The sequence below is a fragment of the Melanotaenia boesemani genome, chromosome 4 (assembly GCF_017639745.1).
Source record: "Melanotaenia boesemani isolate fMelBoe1 chromosome 4, fMelBoe1.pri, whole genome shotgun sequence".
Lineage (NCBI taxonomy): Eukaryota > Metazoa > Chordata > Actinopteri > Atheriniformes > Melanotaeniidae > Melanotaenia > Melanotaenia boesemani.
Genome location: NC_055685.1, coordinates 23,288,344 through 23,309,349, shown reverse-complemented (window position 1 = coordinate 23,309,349; position 21,006 = coordinate 23,288,344). Strand labels below are relative to the sequence as shown.

The 21,006-nt window shown below is 36.6% G+C and overlaps 2 protein-coding genes across 2 annotated transcripts; both read right to left on the bottom strand.

Annotated features, from left to right (window-relative positions):
• Positions 1-2,415: 2,415 nt before the first annotated feature.
• Positions 2,416-12,435, bottom strand: LOC121638565 (protein GPR108-like). Its single transcript, XM_041983410.1, has 18 exons — positions 11,848-12,435; positions 11,469-11,588; positions 9,661-9,711; positions 9,381-9,472; positions 9,212-9,282; positions 8,938-9,122; positions 8,788-8,850; positions 8,594-8,695; positions 8,383-8,519; positions 7,577-7,652; positions 7,415-7,488; positions 7,216-7,333; positions 6,999-7,129; positions 6,529-6,572; positions 6,391-6,440; positions 5,849-5,932; positions 5,389-5,510; positions 2,416-3,998 (listed from the first exon to the last, which is right to left on the bottom strand). The coding sequence occupies exons 1-18, from the start codon at positions 11,941-11,943 to the stop codon at positions 3,911-3,913; spliced, it is 1,704 nt and encodes a 567-aa protein (XP_041839344.1). The 5' UTR covers positions 11,944-12,435; the 3' UTR covers positions 2,416-3,910.
• A 4,465-nt stretch (positions 12,436-16,900) lies between these two features.
• On the bottom strand, positions 16,901-19,376 carry LOC121638680 (pyrin-like). The gene is made up of 3 exons (XM_041983602.1): positions 19,231-19,376; positions 17,936-18,209; positions 16,901-17,842 (listed from the first exon to the last, which is right to left on the bottom strand). The coding sequence occupies exons 2-3, from the start codon at positions 18,198-18,200 to the stop codon at positions 17,703-17,705; spliced, it is 405 nt and encodes a 134-aa protein (XP_041839536.1). The 5' UTR covers positions 18,201-18,209; positions 19,231-19,376; the 3' UTR covers positions 16,901-17,702.
• Positions 19,377-21,006: the final 1,630 nt, after the last annotated feature.

Below are 21,006 nucleotides of genomic sequence, written 5' to 3'. Positions count from 1 at the left end.
AACATGAAAAATGCTGGGAAAAAGGGTAACAGTTCAGTGATAAAATTGATAGAGATTTTATAATATTTTTTGTTTAATTCTAGTAATTCTGGTAAGCTGAAGGTAACAGCGTAATTAATTTAATTGTATTTTCATTTATATGACATCAGATCCACTATACGATCACTCCATGTATTGTACAGTTAAATACTGTAAATGTTTTTTTTGTGAACTATGGGTAATCCTAAAAGTAACGGAGGATTCCCACGAGAGTGAGCATGTCCTGTTGTCCGCTCGAGGTGACATTCCTCCCTGTTTGTTACTGATGCAGATGCAGAATAAACTGGATGTTACCCAGACCTGACCAGCTCCAAGAGAGTTAATCACAATCAGAGAGGACATCACACATCGGTCACACTTGCAAATGTAAGATTAAATGCACACACAATAGATTTACACATGCACAAATTACAAAAATACATTAACATTAATATTTTAGTTGTTTTTTTTTTTTTTTTTTTTACCCTCAAGTAGCTTTGTTTTCATAAAGGCTTATGTGCATACAAATAATTAAATACGTGTGCACGAATCGCCAGGTATGCACTGTTGCTTTCGAGAGCCTCACAGTTTCACTGGTGCATTTTGTGCACATGTATTTAATGATTTGTATGTGTGGAAGTTTTTTTGAACATGAAACTATTAATTTTATGAAACTGATGGTTTAAAAAAAAGTGTAAAATATTAAGATTGGTTCATTTTTGTAATTTGTGCATGTATAAATTTTGTCATTTTTAGATATTTGTGTGTGCATTTGAACATGTACATTTGCAAGTACCCAACTTTACTTACAAAAAAGGGTTTACACAGTTTACAAACCATGTTTTACACATACAACTACCCAAAGTTACACACAGATTAGTTTACACAGTTTGCAAATCATACATGGCATGGCCATGCTCACCACTTTCTTTTCACAGCATTCCATAAAGGTTTGGGAACTGAAGAGACAAATCAGACCATTGGGAGAGGAATATTGTCCCATTGTTGTTTGCTTAACAATTCTGGCCTTCTTTGATGTATTTTGCCTGTCATTATGTTGCAAATGTTTGTGTTGGTAGAAGGTCTGGACTACAGGCAGGCCAGCTCAGCACACAGATTTCTCATCTAAAGAACAATTAGATGCAGAATGCGGTTTTGCATTGTCTTGCTGAAATATGCAAGGTCATCCATGAAAAAGATGTCTTTTGAATGGGAGCATATGGTACTCCAAAACCTGTATACACCTTTCATTATTGATGGATGTGGAAGTTGTTAGTTCCATGGGCTTCAACACCATCTGCAATTTCAAATATCAATTCATCTGGCAATAGAGCTTTTTTCCACTTTGCTTCAGTCCATTTAAATGAGCTCTGCCTCAGAAATAACAGCAGCATTTGCATAATAGAGCTTTAACCTGAATTTGTGGATGTCACAGCAGACTGTCCCATGATTTATGATTCTAAGTCCATGCAATAGTTTCTATGACAGAAAAACTGTTTTTAATGCACCATGTGAGGGCTTGAAGATCATAGGCCCCTGATTTTAAGCTATGTTGGTTGCTCCAAAAGACATCCCAGTCTTTCAGTGACATCATGTATGGAATATTCAGTCTTGGGATTTGGTACCTTCAGAAACATCCCTCTGAAATTGCTCCAGTTTGTTGATGCAGTGTTTTGTAAATAGCTGAACCTCTGTCCATCTTTAATTATGAGACTCTGCCTCACAAAGTTGCTCTTTTTTAAAGCCATTATTTTCATTTGTCATGAAATATTAAATTGTCTCACTTTCATCATTGGATATGTTGTGATTGAAACAACTAGTTAATGAGATTTACAAATATATATAGCCTACAGTACCCCAACTGTTTTGGAACTAGGGTTGTATTGTAAAATTACATAAAAGCAAATAAAACAAATAAACTTTCTCATCCATAATTTAGATTCTGTATAATAAGAATCTCCTGTAGATTCCTGAACCCACATGTTAAATGGTTGAATCTGAATACGTCAGGTCAAGTAGAAATTGGATTAAAAAGTGTGCCCCACCTCTCTCATGATGTTGCTACAACTTTGACAAAAAGAAAACAAGCCTCCAGTGTGTCGGTGACTGTAAGTGATTTACTGTTGAGCAGCTACAACGGAAAGCCTGTCACATACATCGAGTTAAAAAGACAAAGGCATTTACCAGACAGCGAGGGGAACAAGTCAGGCTTTGTTGGGCTCTCCTGCTTTAATGTTGAATGGTTTTCTTTGACATGTTTTGTCTTTTTATTGAAATAGGTCTGAGGTTCAGCATTTTGAACTGTGAAAATTTTATGTCAGGTAAAAGCCATCCTGAGGAATTAAACTTCAATAAATGTGTACATGCTATATATAAATAACAGTGTGATCTGAGACCTTTCCAGAACTCCAGCTTTATTGTGACATTTCATACAAACATCAAACATCCTTTCATAATTAGCAAAAAAAAAAAAAAAAAAAAAAACTCCTTTACCACCTGAAGTAAATATATACTGACTGTACTCTGGCAGCCCAGGTACTCGACACCCGGAGTCTGGAGACATGTTAACTGTGTGTAAACACTGTGCTGTTCTGTCCTCTCTGGACAGGAGTGACTAAATCTTAGAACCGTTTCTTCCCCCCTCACCGGCGTCAATTAAAAAGCAATCAAAGGAATCTTATTGAAATGTCAACATCATCTGAAACACCATGAAGTCCTTTTAAGTGTTGTACACCTGTTTTTGTATTCAGTTTTATTTACAAATGGCCATCTACCTGCCTGGCTGCACACATTACTGATCTGCCATCAACCAATAAATCATTAATAATTAATCAAAAAAACTTCACATCAAGAGCAAAACGGTAAAAACAAAAGCAGGTAAATTCAAAAATCCGTTAGGTCACTTCTCAGCCCGGGTTGACACAAGCAGGCCAAAAGGAAAACAAGAAAACAAGGCCGTCACACAAGTAGAGCCATTGTTCTGATCACTTCAGAGCCTGATCCAGAGCCAATTAGAGGCCACATGCCACCAACTGGGCTCATTTCACAGAGATGTAAATTGTCCTCAACCACTAAAGCACTAAATTACAGCAGCGGTCCAAAATGACAGATTTGAAGGAGCATCTATCCTTCCAACATGGACAATGATACTAAAATACAACCACTTCAATATTCAATAAGTTAATATACTGAAATATACAACCTCAGACATCTATATATTTCAATATACAAATCAAATATACAAGAGAATTAAATGTAAGGTAGCGTGTGGTGATGAAGATGTGAGCTGACTGAAGGGAAATTATTAACCCCTGAATAGTGGGACTGAAACTGGCATTGCCTATAAAGATTTTTTAAGTAAAATTTAAATACACTGACAAGCCTTCTACCTGAGTATGGCCATCGTCCCCAAAAGGAAAAACCAGTTGTGTTCATGTCTTGTGATGCTTCACACATTCTCACACACACACACACAAACATCCTCACAGCTTGTAGATGTACCTTTTTAAATAGCGGATATCAACACACTCAAAAGTAAGTCATTTTCTAAAATTTGTATCTTTGGAGAGCGACAGAAAAAGAAATGAAAACAATGAAGAACATCTGAGCTCCTTTCCATATTTCCACCCGTCCATGTGGCAGACGTCTCAGGAAACTTTTCAGTTTGTGGGAGGAGTGTTCCAAGGAAATTGAGAAAGTCCAACATATTAGTCCTTTTTTTTTTTTTTTTTTTTTTTTTGCATAGCCAGACAGTGGGCACAACCACTGCAACCACTGGAAGAGTTTCACAGGAGAGCTGTCAGTGGACGTGAGGAGCCTTGGTCCATGTGTACCTCTTGGCACTGGCTGACCTGGGGGTGTTTCATTGGTCGGTCAAGATGCAACTTCCTGCTCACAAGGTGGGCTCTTTCTGGCGCTCCCGTCCATTACAGGTCTTCTTCACTTTAGAAATACCCTCAAGTGCACCTGACTCAGTGACTCTGTACAAAGATGGACAAAGAGGTACAAGGGAATATTGTCTTAACATTTTTAACTAAATCTATAAACATAAAATGAGAACAAAAGCTGTACCATTCAATACCAGTTTTATATGGATCATTATTCACAGTTCACAATCATTCAAAACTAAGTGCTTTGACCCCAGTTTGCCCACTGAAACAGCACATACAGGTGTGCACTGGATACTTTTTTGTGCATCATTTGAATAAACAACAGAAAACATGATATATGTAAGACTAGGGGGACAAATCAAAATGTGTCAAAATCAGATTTGCTAATTATAACTGACTATTTGATTTCTGTGAAAGAAAGAAAACCAAGCATGAAACACAGATTGATAGAGGGATGGACATGACTAGATTTACTGTGTCCATCTGTCCAGTGGCTAGCTAGTCAGCTAGCTACAGACAGCCAGAAACAGAAAGAATTTGACATCGCCTCTGCAGACAAGCAAGCTTGGAGGGTAAAGGAATAAAGTTTTAAGCTGGAATGTCAAAGTTTCTCCTGCACTGCCAAATAAGTAGCTGCTAATGCTAACAGTATTTATGTAGTAACAGCTATTCAAAATAGCTTTGAGAACTTTTGTAGAAACATCTTTCCTGTCCTCTCCACACCAACCAGTCGAGGCAGATGACTGCCCTCATGAGCCTGGTTCTGCAGGTCTTTCCTTCTGTTAAAAGGGAGTTTTTCCCCTTCCCGTGTCACCCGCCACCCTGTGCATGGTCAGGATGGGGGATTGAATCAAAGTCAATATTCGATGCAAACTGTTAGTTTCCTTAGCTAGGTTAGCTTAGCTATTATTTTCATGATTTGGCTTTTATGAGGACTGATTGGATCCAAATGAATTGGCTTGAATTGATTTGATCTGTAAAAGTGCCCTGAGATGACTTTGTTGTGAACTAGCGCTATACAAATAAAGCTGAATTAAATATCCTAAAAATGTGATTATATTTGCTCAGGAAGCTGTTTGCTGTCCAGTTCAGACAAAAAGATAAAACTGCATTGTGTATAATTCATTCTGATATGGCCTTTTCTATTACATGGCTCAACTTTTAAAAAAACAAAATGTCTCTTTACTGATAACACACCTCAAAATTTATGTCTTTCTGCAGCTCTACTTCAGCTTCCAAGAAAGCTGATATGAAGAACTGATCAAGTGTTATTGCTTGTAAAATGAGATAATCTTCCTCAAAACATAAAGTGGAAAATAATATTTTGCAACACCAGCTTAATTAAATACTCTACTTTTAAGAAAAAGGAAATCTGATAATGTTTTAGGTAATATTTATGCAAAAAATACAAAAAATAAAAAGAGGAGAAAACTACAATTTAAAGGGTTAAATGAGGCTGTAAACACATGTGCATCCTTACACTTCATCCATCTCTACGTCCTCCTCGTCCTGGGGAAGCTGGAGGTAGGGGTTGTTGGATGCTGGTCGGAACTTGTAGCCCGTCAACACGAAAAATACCAAAGTAGACACCTCCACCAGAAACTGAGGGGACAGGAAGTGTATGCATTTTAAACCAGTCAGTCTAATCTAATCAAAGGTTAACAGTTACTATCAAACTTTATTTTGCTTAAAAATACATTCCTGATTACTTCTGATGATTTTTAACATAAATATAATTTGCTGAGATATTAAAATAAATGACATTCATGAACAATAAATAAGTACGAGACTTTAAAGAAATGTTGCTTTTATGACATACATTAGAAAATAATGCCTAGTCATTGCTGATTCAGTCAGCTCCAGAATGTCTAGTGTGACCTTTTGGGAAAAAGTCCTCTGCAGTAAAGTCAGACTGTTATTGTACACCACTGCTGTCTTACCTCATAGCACCACTGCCACTGGAAAGGCATTGTGATCTTGAGCAGAATGGCTATGATCCTCGTAAAGTAGATATAACACACGATCTAAAATAAAGAAATAATAATAATTACACTAAAATATAAAAATGATTTTTAAAATAAGGCTGCTTTTAGTCAAGAATTAAATATACTGATTACAATCAGGCTAAATGTAAGTAAATCCTGCTCTGCAGTTAAGAATAGTTCACATTTTCCAAAATGTCAGAAAGTACATGTAAAGAGACGGAACAAAAGCTTTCTTTTGTTCCGTCTCTGCAGCAAAGACTGCTGCATGAAAAGCCAGGAGAGGCTTTGCCAAATGCTGTGACTCAGTATAATCTGCTGCTAGGATGACACTTTAAACCAGAAAATAAAAAATTTAAATGATTAAAAAGATCAAAGCACCACTGACTAAATTACTGTTAAACACCATGATGTCTATATTCATTTGTCAGTTTCAGTTCAAGAGGAATAAAATAATAGTCATATTTAAATTAATTCTACACAACTCCAGTGTTTCTCACCATCACATAATAATGGCGGAAGAGTTTCAGCTTCTCCAAATTCATGGCAGCTGAAATAAACATGGACCACAATTAGTACTTATGTAACAAACAACAGTTCATATAACCTTGTTAATATTCGCCATGAAAATTATTTACCTTTGCCGTCTGTGCTAGAAGCCTCCTGTAGGTGACGGATTGACCTGTGAAGACAGTTATGTTTGACTCGGCAGTATGGTGAAACAAGTATTTATGGTCGGTACAGTGTTTACTAGGTTAATTTGTCATGACATAAAACAATTACTGTCCTGTTTTGTAATTTTATACATAAAGATTTTGAGCTCAGTACTTCAGGAACCTATTTAAATTGCTCAACTTGTCTTTATCTGACTGGAAGAGACAGTCGTCCATCTTCTTGTTACACCTGAAATCTAGCATTACCTTTAGTCTCCTCACAATCTTTCATCTGTCAGTAGGCTGTCAATAACTTCATTTTATTTTGTGCCAATGAAAAGGCAAAGAAAGCGAGGGACATTTCTTATCCTCAGTCTTAAACTAATTCTATAACGGACTCTAAATGATTCAAACTGTAACGTATAGAGCTTCGACAGACTAAGCACACATCCTACCAAACAACGGGGAAGAGGATGGCTCCACAGCAGATCAGGTCGACCAGAAAAAGGATCTCCTTCCACAGATAGTATTCACTGGAGCCTTCCTCTGTAGACTCAATGATGATGTAGGCAACATTAGCCAGAACCTGGATGATTACAGAAGAGAAAGCCATGAAAAATATATTCTCACAGACAAATATACATGCAAAAGCTTCATACAGACATTCAGTACCTGCAGTGGAATAACTATCATGAAAATCTTCTTCTCCTTGTCAGACAGAATGTACTTGACAAAAGCCCAGCCAGTACCAATCAGAGCCAGTGTGATGAAGAGGAGAGCGCCCTTGAGCCTGGTTAGTATATATAGACACATATGTCAAAATCAAACACAAAATGGATTACTGAGCATCTTGTGCAAAACCTGTACTTACAGATGTGTTATATAATACATGACGGCCCAGGCTTCAATAGGATGCCCCTCAGTGTTGATAAAGTGATAGTTGATCTGGTAGAGAAAGAGAGTACATCAGTCAAACACAGACATGATTCATAAAGCTGGATCTTAATCTGCACTGTGGTGATGGAGGTCTTACACTATGAAAAACCAAAGATGTGGACTTGGTGAATGCCAGAGCGGCCATCAGCCAGTGGATTTTAAACACGCTGTATCTGTAAACAATATATGTTTAGATAGTTTTTAATGAACACACAGACATTCACATCTTTGACAGCTGCCATGCAGCTGCTTCTTCATTTTGCTACTTAGTGAACAGACTGTGGTTAAAGAGGTGACCACACCACACTCAGCATAGCTGCCACTGACATTTAGACTATGCCCATTTTATGATCATCACTGTAATGTGTGAAAATGGGGTTTACCAATTTGTGTTTAAAGTGAGAGGCAGAGAGGGACATACAATCTTGCACAGAAAGCAACTGATGTTTGTTGAAGAGGTTTCTAATTTTATGCTAGGTGCTTGGAAAAGAAAAATCTAAACTTGTCCTAAACCGCCTGCTGGCAGCTAATCATGACTTCAATATATGTGGAGTAAATATTTATACTTTTAGACAGCAAGTCTTAATGGCTAACAAGCTGCAACTTCCTCATAAATGTAATGCTAATAGGTAAATAGCTTCATTCATTAAACATTATGTGGTAAACTGTGTAATTGTGCACATAGTAATATGCTGTCTGTAGCTCAAAATACGCAATGCAACACCTTAATTTTGCTACGAAGACATGCTATAACAACCTTACAGCAATCACAAAACATCTGATTCTGCAAATAACCCAAACCCACCAACACTGACACATGATGAGGCGTTCTGAAATAAGGAAGCTCTAAGACTCTGCAGCCCAAAGTAACATTCATGTCAGTGTGTCTGTTTGCGCATGTACCTGTGTTTCATGAGCGTGTACACCCAGACCATGGCGGCAATGAAGAAGACACCAGCCATACAAATGTAAAGGCGAGACAAAGGTATTTCTGCTGCAGACAGATAGTTCTTTCCTGGATTTTCTTCTGTCACTTCCACCTGTGGGGTATCATTTGCATTAACACAAGCGCACACCTGAACAAAGGTGTAATAAACTAACACACTCAACTCACTGTGAATGAGTAAGGTAGCTTGACTGTAGGCATCCTGTTCTGACAGTAGTGAAACTTGAGGCTGTACAGACCCTGTGCTTTCAAGCCGACCACCATGTCAAACTGTGCAGGAGAAATAAAATGATTTGGACATGAGCATACTCAATCAAATACTGCGTCACATCACATGTAACAGAAAAAAACATTGCACTTACACTAAAGTTGTAGGAGCCATTAATTTTGTCCAGAGCCAAAGTCAGCTTAGCAGGCTTCTCCAGCTACAAGAAAATGGACTTCATTGTTTAGTTCATGCAGTTATATCACGAACCGACCCCACAAACATATAGACACAAAAGACAGCTTACATAGAATACATTTCCCTCAGCTTTCTTAGCTTCTGCATCGGGGTTTATCTCTGTCTCTTTCTTCGGACCCAAGGGCGTGTTTCCATTTTCCTTTGCTTTTATTTTATCTTCTGATTGGGGTGGCTTTTGCTTTCCACCGTCAGGTGAATCCCCCCCAGCAGGTGCGTCTCTGGCCTTCCTCTGACCTAAAGGACCAGTTTAATCAATTTAAAATTATGCCATCCTTTATTCTGCAGTAGATTATGAAGACGTGTCAAGTATGAACAATACTGACCTTTATTTGGTTCAGGCTTTGTCTTTGCTATCAAGATGTTGTCTTGGACTCCCATAGATTTCACATGGACACTGTACAAACACAAATGATTCAGTCAACCTTGACAAAAACACAATCAGATTAACGTAATAAATTAACGTAAAACATACTGATACTAAAATCTACCCACCTGAGGTTGTGTATGTCAATAGAAAAAAGAATGAGAGGCTCGTCATTGGTTGGCTTTCCTGCATTAAGCGGACATGTTTCTGTTTCCTCTGCCTAGAAGGAAAACAACAACCAGTCAAACCTTTGAACACATCCAACCAAAGTGTCCAACAGTAAAAACATTACACCAAATAACACACTAAATATTTTACTAAAAACCATAATGGTATATTGAATGTTTAAAAACTCTGGAAAAACCACATGTAACACTAACAGAAGTATTTACAATGTCATGTACTTACTGTGTAGGACAAGACTCCATTAACACGTGATCTGGACAGGCTGAAACCAACCTAAAGAAAATGTAAATGTTGACATTAAGTTTAAAGGCTCAGACACAATGCAAATGCATCTTTTAATACTCTACATGGGTAAGCTTTGACTTTATGTACAGACTTTCAATGTTTCTCCTTAAAAGCCATAGTTATATAAAACTAAACTAACTTTGGTTGCATTAAAATTGTTAGAACGTTACAGCTGAAACCACTTTTCACACTAGATGGGACAGCAAGCTAGCTCTATAGTTAGTCAGTTAGTCTGTCATTTCAATGTGTTGCTGTCAAGCACAACTTAATGTCAGACTCTTAAGTTGTGTATTGTTACATCACTGTATATTACTGTACACTTTAATATATACTACATGTTTTTAAGTGTTTATTTTTAAAATAAAAACAGATAATGCATATACTTATTTTATAATAAGTATATGCATGACTGCTCTCTTTTGCATTGCTATTAACAAATTCTCATCTTCACTTAGCTTTAGAAAGAAATTAGCCAATATTTATTCGACAGTACTTTGTCTCATGCTTTATCAGATTAAGTTGAACAAATTAATACTCCGGTAATTAATGGTGCTAGTTTATTATCTGCCAGTAATGGTATATTTTTGTTTATAGGATGTTTTGTGTAAACTCATCCAAGTGATAATTAAACCCTTTTGTGTTAACTTTTATGTTTATAGAAAGATTGTGTTTAAGTTTGTTGTAAAATAAATATCTTTATTTATACCATTTAGTTTTGACCAGGCCTGATTTGTTACTAACCCTTTTGCCCTAGATTTGAGCCAGACATGAGGGTTTGTGACACTGGGGTACCAAATAAAGAAGTCAGGTTTCTTGCAGCATTTTCTCTCATTTTACCAGCTGAAGGCTAAGAATCCCAAACTCCCAGCTGTCACTGAATACAGTTTAGGGGCATGCATTGTAAAGCAGCTTTTAACATCTGCATGCATTGACAACAAAGGCACTAAAGTATAATACTGCGATTAACATGTCTGCATGTTGCAACTAAAATGTGAAAACATATTCAGATCACGGTTCAAATCTGGTTAATGTCACAATATTGCAGTCCATCTAAACAAACAGACTGAACATTTAATTTGAGGTGCTTACGTTTTCAAAAAAAATTAAAACATTTTGATTAACATCTGTTTAACAGTTATTTAAATGCATTACCAAACTGTGAGCATAATCTTCAGGACTCTTCAAATGTTGGTTTGAATCTTTTGATGGGATTATTTGTCAGTAATAAAACAGGGAGAAAGAATGACTTCATGCCAAGTTTACAGAAAGGATGTTGCACTCGTTTTGTATTTAATGCAATTAAAACAACTGTTCAGCCATAAACCCTATTTTGTGAGGCCTGTAATGCTCACATTTAGTTGTACAGTGTAATTAAGCCAGTTATCTAAAAAAGTGCTGAGACTATAGTTAGGGACGATTCTGTACTGGTTTTTATCAGCTAATGTCTCAAAATGCCATATTTCTGGAAATGTAATCTAAAAAGCTATCAGTATAATGTAGTCTGGTCATATGTCATTGCTATATCTGTAGCAATGACATATGTACTAATACTCGTTAAAGCAGAAAAGTGATATTAAATATAGAATTTCAAGCAATAGACTGCGTACTGACAGTGTATCACACAATGTGGTAACTGTGTGTACATACCTGTGCATTTCTTTTAAGTACGAACTACCAAAAGGAGCACAAAAATTACCTTACAAAATTCCACTACTCAAATAAACACAAAAACATGCACTTGTTACCGGATACGTGCTGTAGTTGACACCCTTTTCAATGAGCCACAGGGAAGACAGGCTCACATTCAACGTCCCATTAGCATAAAAACCAAAGTTGTTGAGGTCGACGGTAGACCGCGTTTCATTCTGAGAAGAAAAACAAATGAAGGACAGAGATATGATAATCTGTTTAGTTAAACATCTGACTACAACTCGGATTCAAGAGCAAATAAGCAGCTGTCGTTCACTCCGTATGCTTTAGCCGACTTTTCTCTTTGAACTAGAAAAAGTTTGACACCTTTATAACATGCCTACCTTTATGTCACTGAAGCTAGCTAATACAATGCCGTACAGATGCGCATTAAAATTCAAAATGATAGCTGCCTTGCAGTTTCTGTCTACTTACCTTCAGGGTGAGCTGGTGTATCCTTGCGTTGCAAACAGACAGTAGCAACAGGAGTAAAAATCCTGCCATACAACAGTATTTGTGTTCCAGGGCCATAATCAAACTTGCTAACAGTATCTAACTGCTAATATTAGCAATCCACAATCCAGCCAGATGGCTAAATAACAAGATGGCTAGCAGTATTCGCTGTTCGTTCGTCAGTTACAGAGTCGTTTCGCGTTAAAAACGACGCGTTAACAGTTAAATTATGCAATCAATTACTAAATTATAACAGCGTGTTTTATATTCTGCTATTCTTTTGTGCTTTCATCGCGTAACATCACAGCTAGCTTATAAACGATAGCAAGATCTCACTTCCTAGTCATGATTCAGAAGGTGAGCATTGCATAAGGATCGGACACCATCGTCAACGATGGTGAACACTACCGATGTTGTTTTTCTTTTATTTATTTTTCAAAGTTGTCAGAAGTATGTACTGCAGCTTATGAAAGAAATATAAAGAAGTTTTAAAGTCTTTTCATACTAAGAATTATCAATCGTATGTTGCTGTCCTGTCAAACAAAGTTTAACTCCTGTGTTCTGTCTGTACCTTAGAAAACATGTCCTAGATTTGATCACGTGCTTTATCTAAGCTTCCGGTTGTGAACGTTGTACGAGCGGATTGAACCTCCACGTCTCCTGGGGGTAGTCACGTTTCCAACCAACAGTGATGCATGTACGAATGTGGACTCACTGGTCACTTTCTCAAATACACCTTTTTGGTTTTTATAAACAAAACAAACATATGTCACGAATCTAATATTTATATTAGCAAACTCTTATGTTCATAAATGTAAATATACTATATATATATATATATATATATATATATATACACATATATATATATATATATATATATATATATATATATATATATATATATATATATATATACACATATATGTATATATATATGTATATATATATATATATAATTTCACAATTTCATATATATATTCTTAGCCTATAAAGAAATTCCAAAAAATACTGAAGCTGTAAAGACCTGTTTGAAAAATTTAATGTGAGTAACTGGAGATTTTTTTTCCCCCCACATTTACTTATGTTCTGTTGTTTAAACTGTCTTGTAATGGACCTACATGTTTAAAAAAAAAACAATTATTAGGTACACCTGTTAAATTGCTTGTTAAACACACCAGCCAATTTCATGGCAACAATGTTAATTTAGAAATAGTCGAGACAACTTACTACTTATTTAACACTGAAAAACACAAGTTTTGTGGACTAATAGGAAGTGTTGAACATGTTATACTAAATTGCACAAAAGTTAATAAGGAGAGAAGATAGCAAACAATGAATATTTAGGAGACAAAAATAGAGTTTGAATTTAATTCTGAAGAGAGATGTTATATATTTTAGTTTCAGTATCTAAGGAAAACAAAGTCAATGCAGATGATTTTAGTTAAGTTTAAGTTTTATTATTATTATTAAATTATAATAATAAGACGACTTCCTGACGTTCAAACTGAGCACCTGAATCAGGAAGCGAAGGGATGCAAGTGACTTTGAATGTGGCATGATTGTTGGTGCCAGACAAACCAGTCCACGCATGCAGACACTGCTGATCTCCTGGGATTTTCATGCACAGCCATCTCAAGGGTTTACAGAGAATGGTCTCAAAAAGAGAATCAGTGAGCAGCAGGTGTCTGGACCAAATTGCCTTTGTGATGTCAAAGGTCAGAAGAGAATGGGCAAACTGGTTTGAGATGATGGAAAGGGAACAGTAACTCAAATACTCACTGGTTGCAACCAACATGCAGAATATCTGAACGAACCTTGAAGCAGATGGGTGCAGCAGAAGACCGCACTGGGTGCCACTCCTGTTAGCCAAGAGCAGGAAACAGGATCAGTTTTGCACACACACACTAAAATTGGACAATTAGAATGCAAAGAGGTTGCCTGGTCTGATGAGTCTTAATTTCAGCTGCAATATGCAGATGGTAGGCTCAGAGTTTGTCATAAACAACATGAAAGCATGGATCCATCCTGCTTTATCAGCAGCTCAGGTAGCCAGGTAGCTGCTGGTGGTGGTATAACGATGTGGGGGATATTTTCTTGGCATACTTTGGGCCTCATAGTACCAACTGAACATCGATTATACACCACAGCCTACCTGAGCAATGTTGCTGACCATGTCCATCCCTGCATGACCACAGTGTACCATCTTCAGATGGCCACTTCCAGCAGGATAATGCTCAAGTTTCAAATATCAAATCATCTCAAAACGGTCACCAGATCTGTTATTGACAGATATTGACATTAAAGATTGATAATGAATTAATTAACAATAAATAAGTGTATAATATCTTAAAGATCTAATGATAAAGGACAAGATATTTTATAGTTTTCATTTATAGAATTACACAAAATTAGTCAAAATGTAATTAATAAGTGAGTATTAAAACCCCTAAACACGAACATCCAGAGTGTCCAGATCATAAAAGGAATCTACGTTTCTGATCAATGACGCCTTATCAACAGGAAATTCTTTTTTACCTCCAGCAAGGCAGAGGTCCTGTATTTGGTGGTGTATTATGGAAGTGTACCATCTTTTAATATAAACTACTTTCAGTTTCTTGTACTGCAGAATTAATCAGCAGTAAGCTGCAGTGACACAAGTCATGATCATGCTAAAGGCCTGAGGTCATTGTGGAAATGTACTAATGAAATGAAGAAAGCATATATCCACAGTGTGAAAGCTCGCTTTGCACACATCTTTCTTTGTGTCTGTTAAACTTAATGTGTTTTTTCTCTAAGATTTTATACACTACATGCATATATTGGTGCCTGCTAAATATTTTTAGATCTTCAGCAGATGCTTTCTGTGGTACACAGTTATTACAGGTATTACAAAAACTTTGAAGTATTTGAAGAAAAACTCTCAAAATGTCACTTTGTTAGAAAATAATGCACCTTGTATGCTATAACTGCAAAAGAGAGACCATTTTTATGCTTCACTCCTTTCACAAATGTTAATTTACTTCAGAAACAGTTTAACACACGAAACAGAAAAAGTTGCAATAAAATTCAGAGTTTTAATAAATGCCTTGTCACTCCACACAGAGACTTTCCTCAGTCTGAATTAAGAACTGGATGTTTTTTACAATCCACAAACATTTCTGAAGCCACAACACTGTGGTCCTGGCACCTACCTGCTGAAAATAAAAGTACACAGAAATATCTACGTGTAAGATGGGTTCAGCCCCAGGAGCAACACTTAATACACAACAGACTTTTTCTTTTTGTTTTTACTTTGTTGAGGCAAAAAAAGTTACTCTGTCAAGGAAGGAGGAGTCTGGTTCTGAAGTGAAGAATGATTACAAGTTTATTCGAACACAGAATTAAAATACAAAGAATAGGAAGAATAGAAAGAATAGAATTGCAATTCCTGAGAGACTGCTCAGAGGTCTGACAGCACAGAGATCTGAACAGAATCTGATAAGAAACACACAGGCAGCATCTTTTAAGCAGAATGATTAGTCACAACACATCACGAAATACAAACAAAGAGACTGTCTGTTCCTCACACAGGATTAGACACTTCAGCAAACCTAATGAGCTTTTTTCAGTTTATTGAGCACGTAAACAACCCCAGTGACATTAAGGCAGGATGCCCGGCTGGGTCATCCTGAGGCGCCTGGCTGGTATCAGATAAGTCACACAGGTCAGAGCGAACTGTTCTAAAGAATGCATGATAGCAACAGGCTACTCAGTATTAAACTTAATTACCAAGAACCTAAACAACCTGTTTACCCTGAGAGTGATCAGTAGACACAAGATAATAAAGGGAATAATATGAAATTTCCACAACAATTCCCCTCTTTTGATCATAATGAAACCCATTTCATATTGATCACACCAGAAAAGAAAATTTCATAAGATTAAAGCATAAAAGAAAAAACACAAAAATGCATCAAACAAGGATAACCACTGAGGTAGAGATGTACAGTGGATAAAAATGAGAACACCACAATCAGCTAGTGAACCCAAAACTCTCACGGTGTCATCAACCCGCTAATGAACACATAAAAACAAAGAAAAAAAAAACAATTGAAACAAAAAAACAATGGGAAGACAGAGGAAACAAAAAAAACAAAAAAAACAGAAAACCCATAAAAGATAAATGTAATAAATGTAATGTATTTGTAGTAAAAAAAACCCTTAATGATTATATTCAACAATCAAATCCAATCACCATTCCCAATTTACATTCAGACAAAACATCAGAAGTTGAAAGTCACGAGGATTCGAGAAACTCCATCATAACTCTGAATGGGGAAATAAAAATCAACCTCAAGTCAACACGTGATTTCCAGCAAAAACACATCAGAATACATATGAATGAGAATAAGAGCAAACTAAGATGACTAAACAGAAAACTATTCCCACAATCTAAACTTCATCATCACTAGAAAAATCAAGCGGAAGACCAGTAACATCATAACAGATCCGGGGAGTGTAAGCGGGTGGAGAAACCAGGAAATTAACGGGGTGTTAGAAAAATCGCCTTGAGCACTAACAAACATCTGGAGGGAATGACCAGGAAACGCAGAAGTTATCAGAACCTTGAGGCACCGGGGGAGGAAAAGTCCCCACAAGCCAGCAGGAAATTAGAACAGCAAAAATAGGGCCTAAAACTGCGAGCAAGACATGCCACCAGCCACCTGACTGCAACCAAGACCATAACTCAGAAGAAAAACCAGAGCTATCCTGAGCCTCCATCCCAGATAACAGATCCCTAAGGTGATCCTGAACAGAAGACAGATTTGTAGACATATCAGGAATGAATGTACAACACTCGTCCCCTATAACCTTGCAGGTCCCCCCCCTTTCAGCTAAGAGAAAATCCAGAGCCATCCTATTCTGCAGTGTCATGACCCGGAGGGCCTTTAACTCAGGAGTTAGTGCGTCAAACCCCTTAGTAAACAGAGAAGTGAGATTTTCTAAATCTACAGCTAATGCATCAATATGGAAAAATATCTCCAAACACTGAGTTGCAGCAGGAAAATCATTGTTGTAAAAAATAAAATGAATTATGGCTTAACCACGTATATAGCTGTTAAACCTCTGTTTATCTTGTTTGTCACACTTTCACTGTTATTCAAAGAGAAAAGAAACATGAATGTTAATTAAAACATTTTCTTGAAATAAATCAAAGTCTCTACTGTGGAGTATTACAAGTAAACCAACACACCTGAGAAGAATTGGGTAAAACTGATGTTTTTGCTACTTTAGATGTTTGAATTTAAGATCAAAACACAATATTTGGAAAAAACCAGAGACTTTGCTTTCATGTCAAGCTGTTATTATGGAAAAGGTTGAAATCTCAGGCCTAGGTCCTCCACCAGAGGCCAGGGAAATTGGACCTGTAAAAGATCTATGAGACTTCAGAAGTTGTAGCAATAGATTCTGACCCAGAATCTTCTGGAGTTAATCCTCCAGTCCAGGGTCACAGACCTTGATTCAAATTCAAAGCGTTTATTGCCATGTGAACAGTAATAAACCTTATATGCTTTTACTCATCCCAGACTCTTGATAATTCTTCTACAACATTACTTGAAATGTGAAACATAAAAAAAAAAAATTACTTTGCTCTAAGAAAATGGTGTTTCATTTTACTGACTGGTATTTGAAATAGTTCAGAGGTAAGCCGGTTCTACGAGTTACAACACATAAAGGTCGTCACATCATTGGAGAAATATCATTGCTAAACCTTAAATAAATATAAACCAATGAAATTCTTTAAAATCTAATGCATTTTCATCATGTCATTCCACCGTGTTAAAAGTGTTTGATCAAGGTTTATTGATGGTTATGTTAATTGTTCCAGCGTTGCTATTGGTGAGCACAGGAGCGATGACCACAGATTCTTGCTGAGCTGATATTGAAGCAGAAGGAGGCGTCACAGTGGAGGCTGCAGCTCTTTTCTCCTCAGCTAGAGAAAAGACGGATGGCGAGATGGAGATTAAAAGACGCATCATGGCCAAAGGTGGTAACAGACAGATTTTAGGTTACATATCACAGTTACCTGTGTATGCATTCCTTAACTTCTTTGCAGCGTTAATCTGCTGCATCATCTTCAGGATGTCTTCGGTGATTTGCACAGCCTCCTCTTCACCGTAGCGTTCTATCATTTTAGTTATGACGTCAATCCGAGTTGAAGGTTCTACATGGGCCTTTGGAATTGGTTGATAGCGGTCCGAGAACTTATATGTGAGGTGCCACTTAAATTTTTTGAAGTCATCTTCGAGCATGTCCTCCAGAGTTTCTAAGAGCAGCTGTGGAACCACCATGTCTGTTTACTGGACAGATGAAAGAGGAAATTTGTTTTCAGGTTCTCTTTTATACCTCCACAATACTTTAATTTGCTTTGTAAAAGTAAGACTTATATCAATGCATCAAGAGTCGGCCAGCCTGCAGTGAGAAACATAACTCTGTATTTAATAAATTACTGAACATTTATCACTTCCTAACCATGTTTCTAGACTATATATCAGTTAGTTAATAAACAGGGACAATGATTTTTCACTCTAAATTAAACAACAAATGACTGCATGCCACCTAAAACTAAAAATAAATAAATAAAGGAGTGTTGCTTCAGATTCTGAGCATATCACATTTTATATAGTTGGAACAAGATAACTGTCTGAATCAAAGTATTTCTAGTCAAAGTAAATCTAGGGCGTAGTAGGATCAAGCATTTGCATTAAGATCATACATTATTCCTTCCTCTCAGCTGTTACGCCATACATTGTTTAGTGGATTTTTCTTTAGATAGAAGCACATACCAGGGTTACTTATATGGCTGCAGTGAATGTGATTGCTGCGGTTATGTTAATGTTTACAGCACACCGAGAGAGAATCAGGAAGTGAAAAAGGCTAAACAGTTTATAAGCTATTTATAAAAAGCCAGATGAGCCACAGCTGGATCTACACATCAGACAGTTATTCTACACTTACGCATAAATAATTTGGGTGATGATTTGTGATTTTTTTAACACAGTTTATCTTGAAAATGAAGTGACTAATAGATGAACAAAAGACAGACTCGTTCTCGGTCTAGTCTGACATAAGAAACGAGTTCTTGCCTTTTTGTTTAGTTTATGTATATGCATTTAATTGTATGGATATGTATCTAAAAGTAACCCCGATTAATAAAACCGAATAAGAACAAACAGCACATTTAGATTGATCAGAGTGCTGGTTGCCGCGTCTGCTTGAACGAATTTATTTCTATTGAAAAAGCGCAGCAGCAACAAGCTGTTTCCCAACGAGGTCTAAATATTTGCCCTCGATGGTCAAAAGTAGAGTAGGTTAACTTACCTTTTCACCGTCTGCTGTGGATACACCACCGACTTCATGCATAAAATGGCGCAAACTTTTTTTCTTTTTTTTTCTTTTTTACTTTCGGTTTAAAACGAAGACTCCCGCTTGAAAAGCATGTGTCTGCAGACCCGGAGACCCGCAGTTCTGGACCCCGTGTGGTTCCCTGACAGTGTCCTCTATTTCATTGGAGATTAATATGGATAACAATCGCAGAGTTTTCGAATCTCATTGTTTAATACCATCAAACTATTTTGTCGACTTGAAAGTGACAAAGAAGAAAAGGTTCTACTGTGGTAAGTTTAAAATGATTTGACACGGTTTTCTGAAAGTTGCTCCCATACTTTTAGTTTAATATTACCAAGGTGCCATGACAACTTAAATATAGACAAATGAAATAAGTAATGAAGTGAATGTTACAAGAAAACACAGACCAACATTTTCATAAAAGTATGAAAGTTTTATTATTCACATTATATATCATGTGTGTTTACATCACTATTTACATCTATAAAATATAGGTTATATTTAGATATTTTATTCAAGTATTAGCTGACAAATTGACAAGGAGTACATAAAAGTCCACCAAGGACAAACCTGGACAAACACAGTGAAGACAAACCTGGATAGATGCAGGACCTGCTGCAAAGAATTTATCTGTCCTTTCTGACAGTGACTGATATTTATATATTATGAAAAAGTGTTTATTTATTTATTCATAAGCTTGTGAGAGATAGGTTTGATTTCTTTCTCTGTAGATTTCCTGATTAGTTAGTAAAACATTTAAAAACAATTTCAGTGTTTCAGTTTTTGTTTCAGTTTTCCACAACAAAGTGAGAACTGGACACCAAAGACCAGATATTTTCTGTTAAAGGTTTTGGGAGGTTTGAGGTCCATTTGAATGTTACTGTATATATATACATATATACAATAATACATATTTCTGTAAAGTTCCAGGAAAACTTTTGACCAATTGTTAGTGTTTAGTAATAAGCCAAAATGATTAGTATCGGGGTGAACTAAATCTTTAAACAACTAGAAACTATACTGTAATAAATCTAAAGTAGTGATCTTCAGAGGGGAATTCTGTAGTTTGAAGCTTCATGAGCAAATAAATAATAATATTTTTAATTGGACAAAATACAACGTTTACTTTAAGATTGAAACTTCTTATAAAGCTTTAAAAGTGTTTTGAGAAAAATAGGAATTTGAGTTAAACGCTGATTTAGTGGCAGTTTCCAGACAGTTTCGTCTGAAAACTTTTACTTCGTCTGGGGTTTGGAGGACCTGCTTCTCCAGCAAGTTGCTATTTTATAATCAGCCAGTAGATGGCACTATCGCAGAACCACCAAGGGTCTGGAAGTGCCAGATCTGCGGGTCTGAATCTGCAGGTCTCCAGGTCTGCAAACACACACTGTGATTCACAGCATATTTACCACATGCGTAAAGGCTGATTCCATTGAATTTTTAGAAAGGCCACATTAGACCAGCTCCATGATCAAAAACTACTCATCTAAAAAAGAGAAACATTCGACAACACTTCAGACTAAACTGTGGTCTAAATGCAGATGTTGCCTCTGTTATTGTTCCTGTTAAAACACCAGCCAGCTGAGTGTAGTGTTTGTGACCGAGGCTTGTGTCCCAGTGATGAACCCTTCATCAAAGTCAATGAGATCTTTTCCGTTTACCCTTTTTTATAGGAGTTCCGCATCAGCTGGGCCAGCCCAGCATTGTTTACTATTCCCCAGAGTAAAATTGAATTTTAATTGGCTTTTT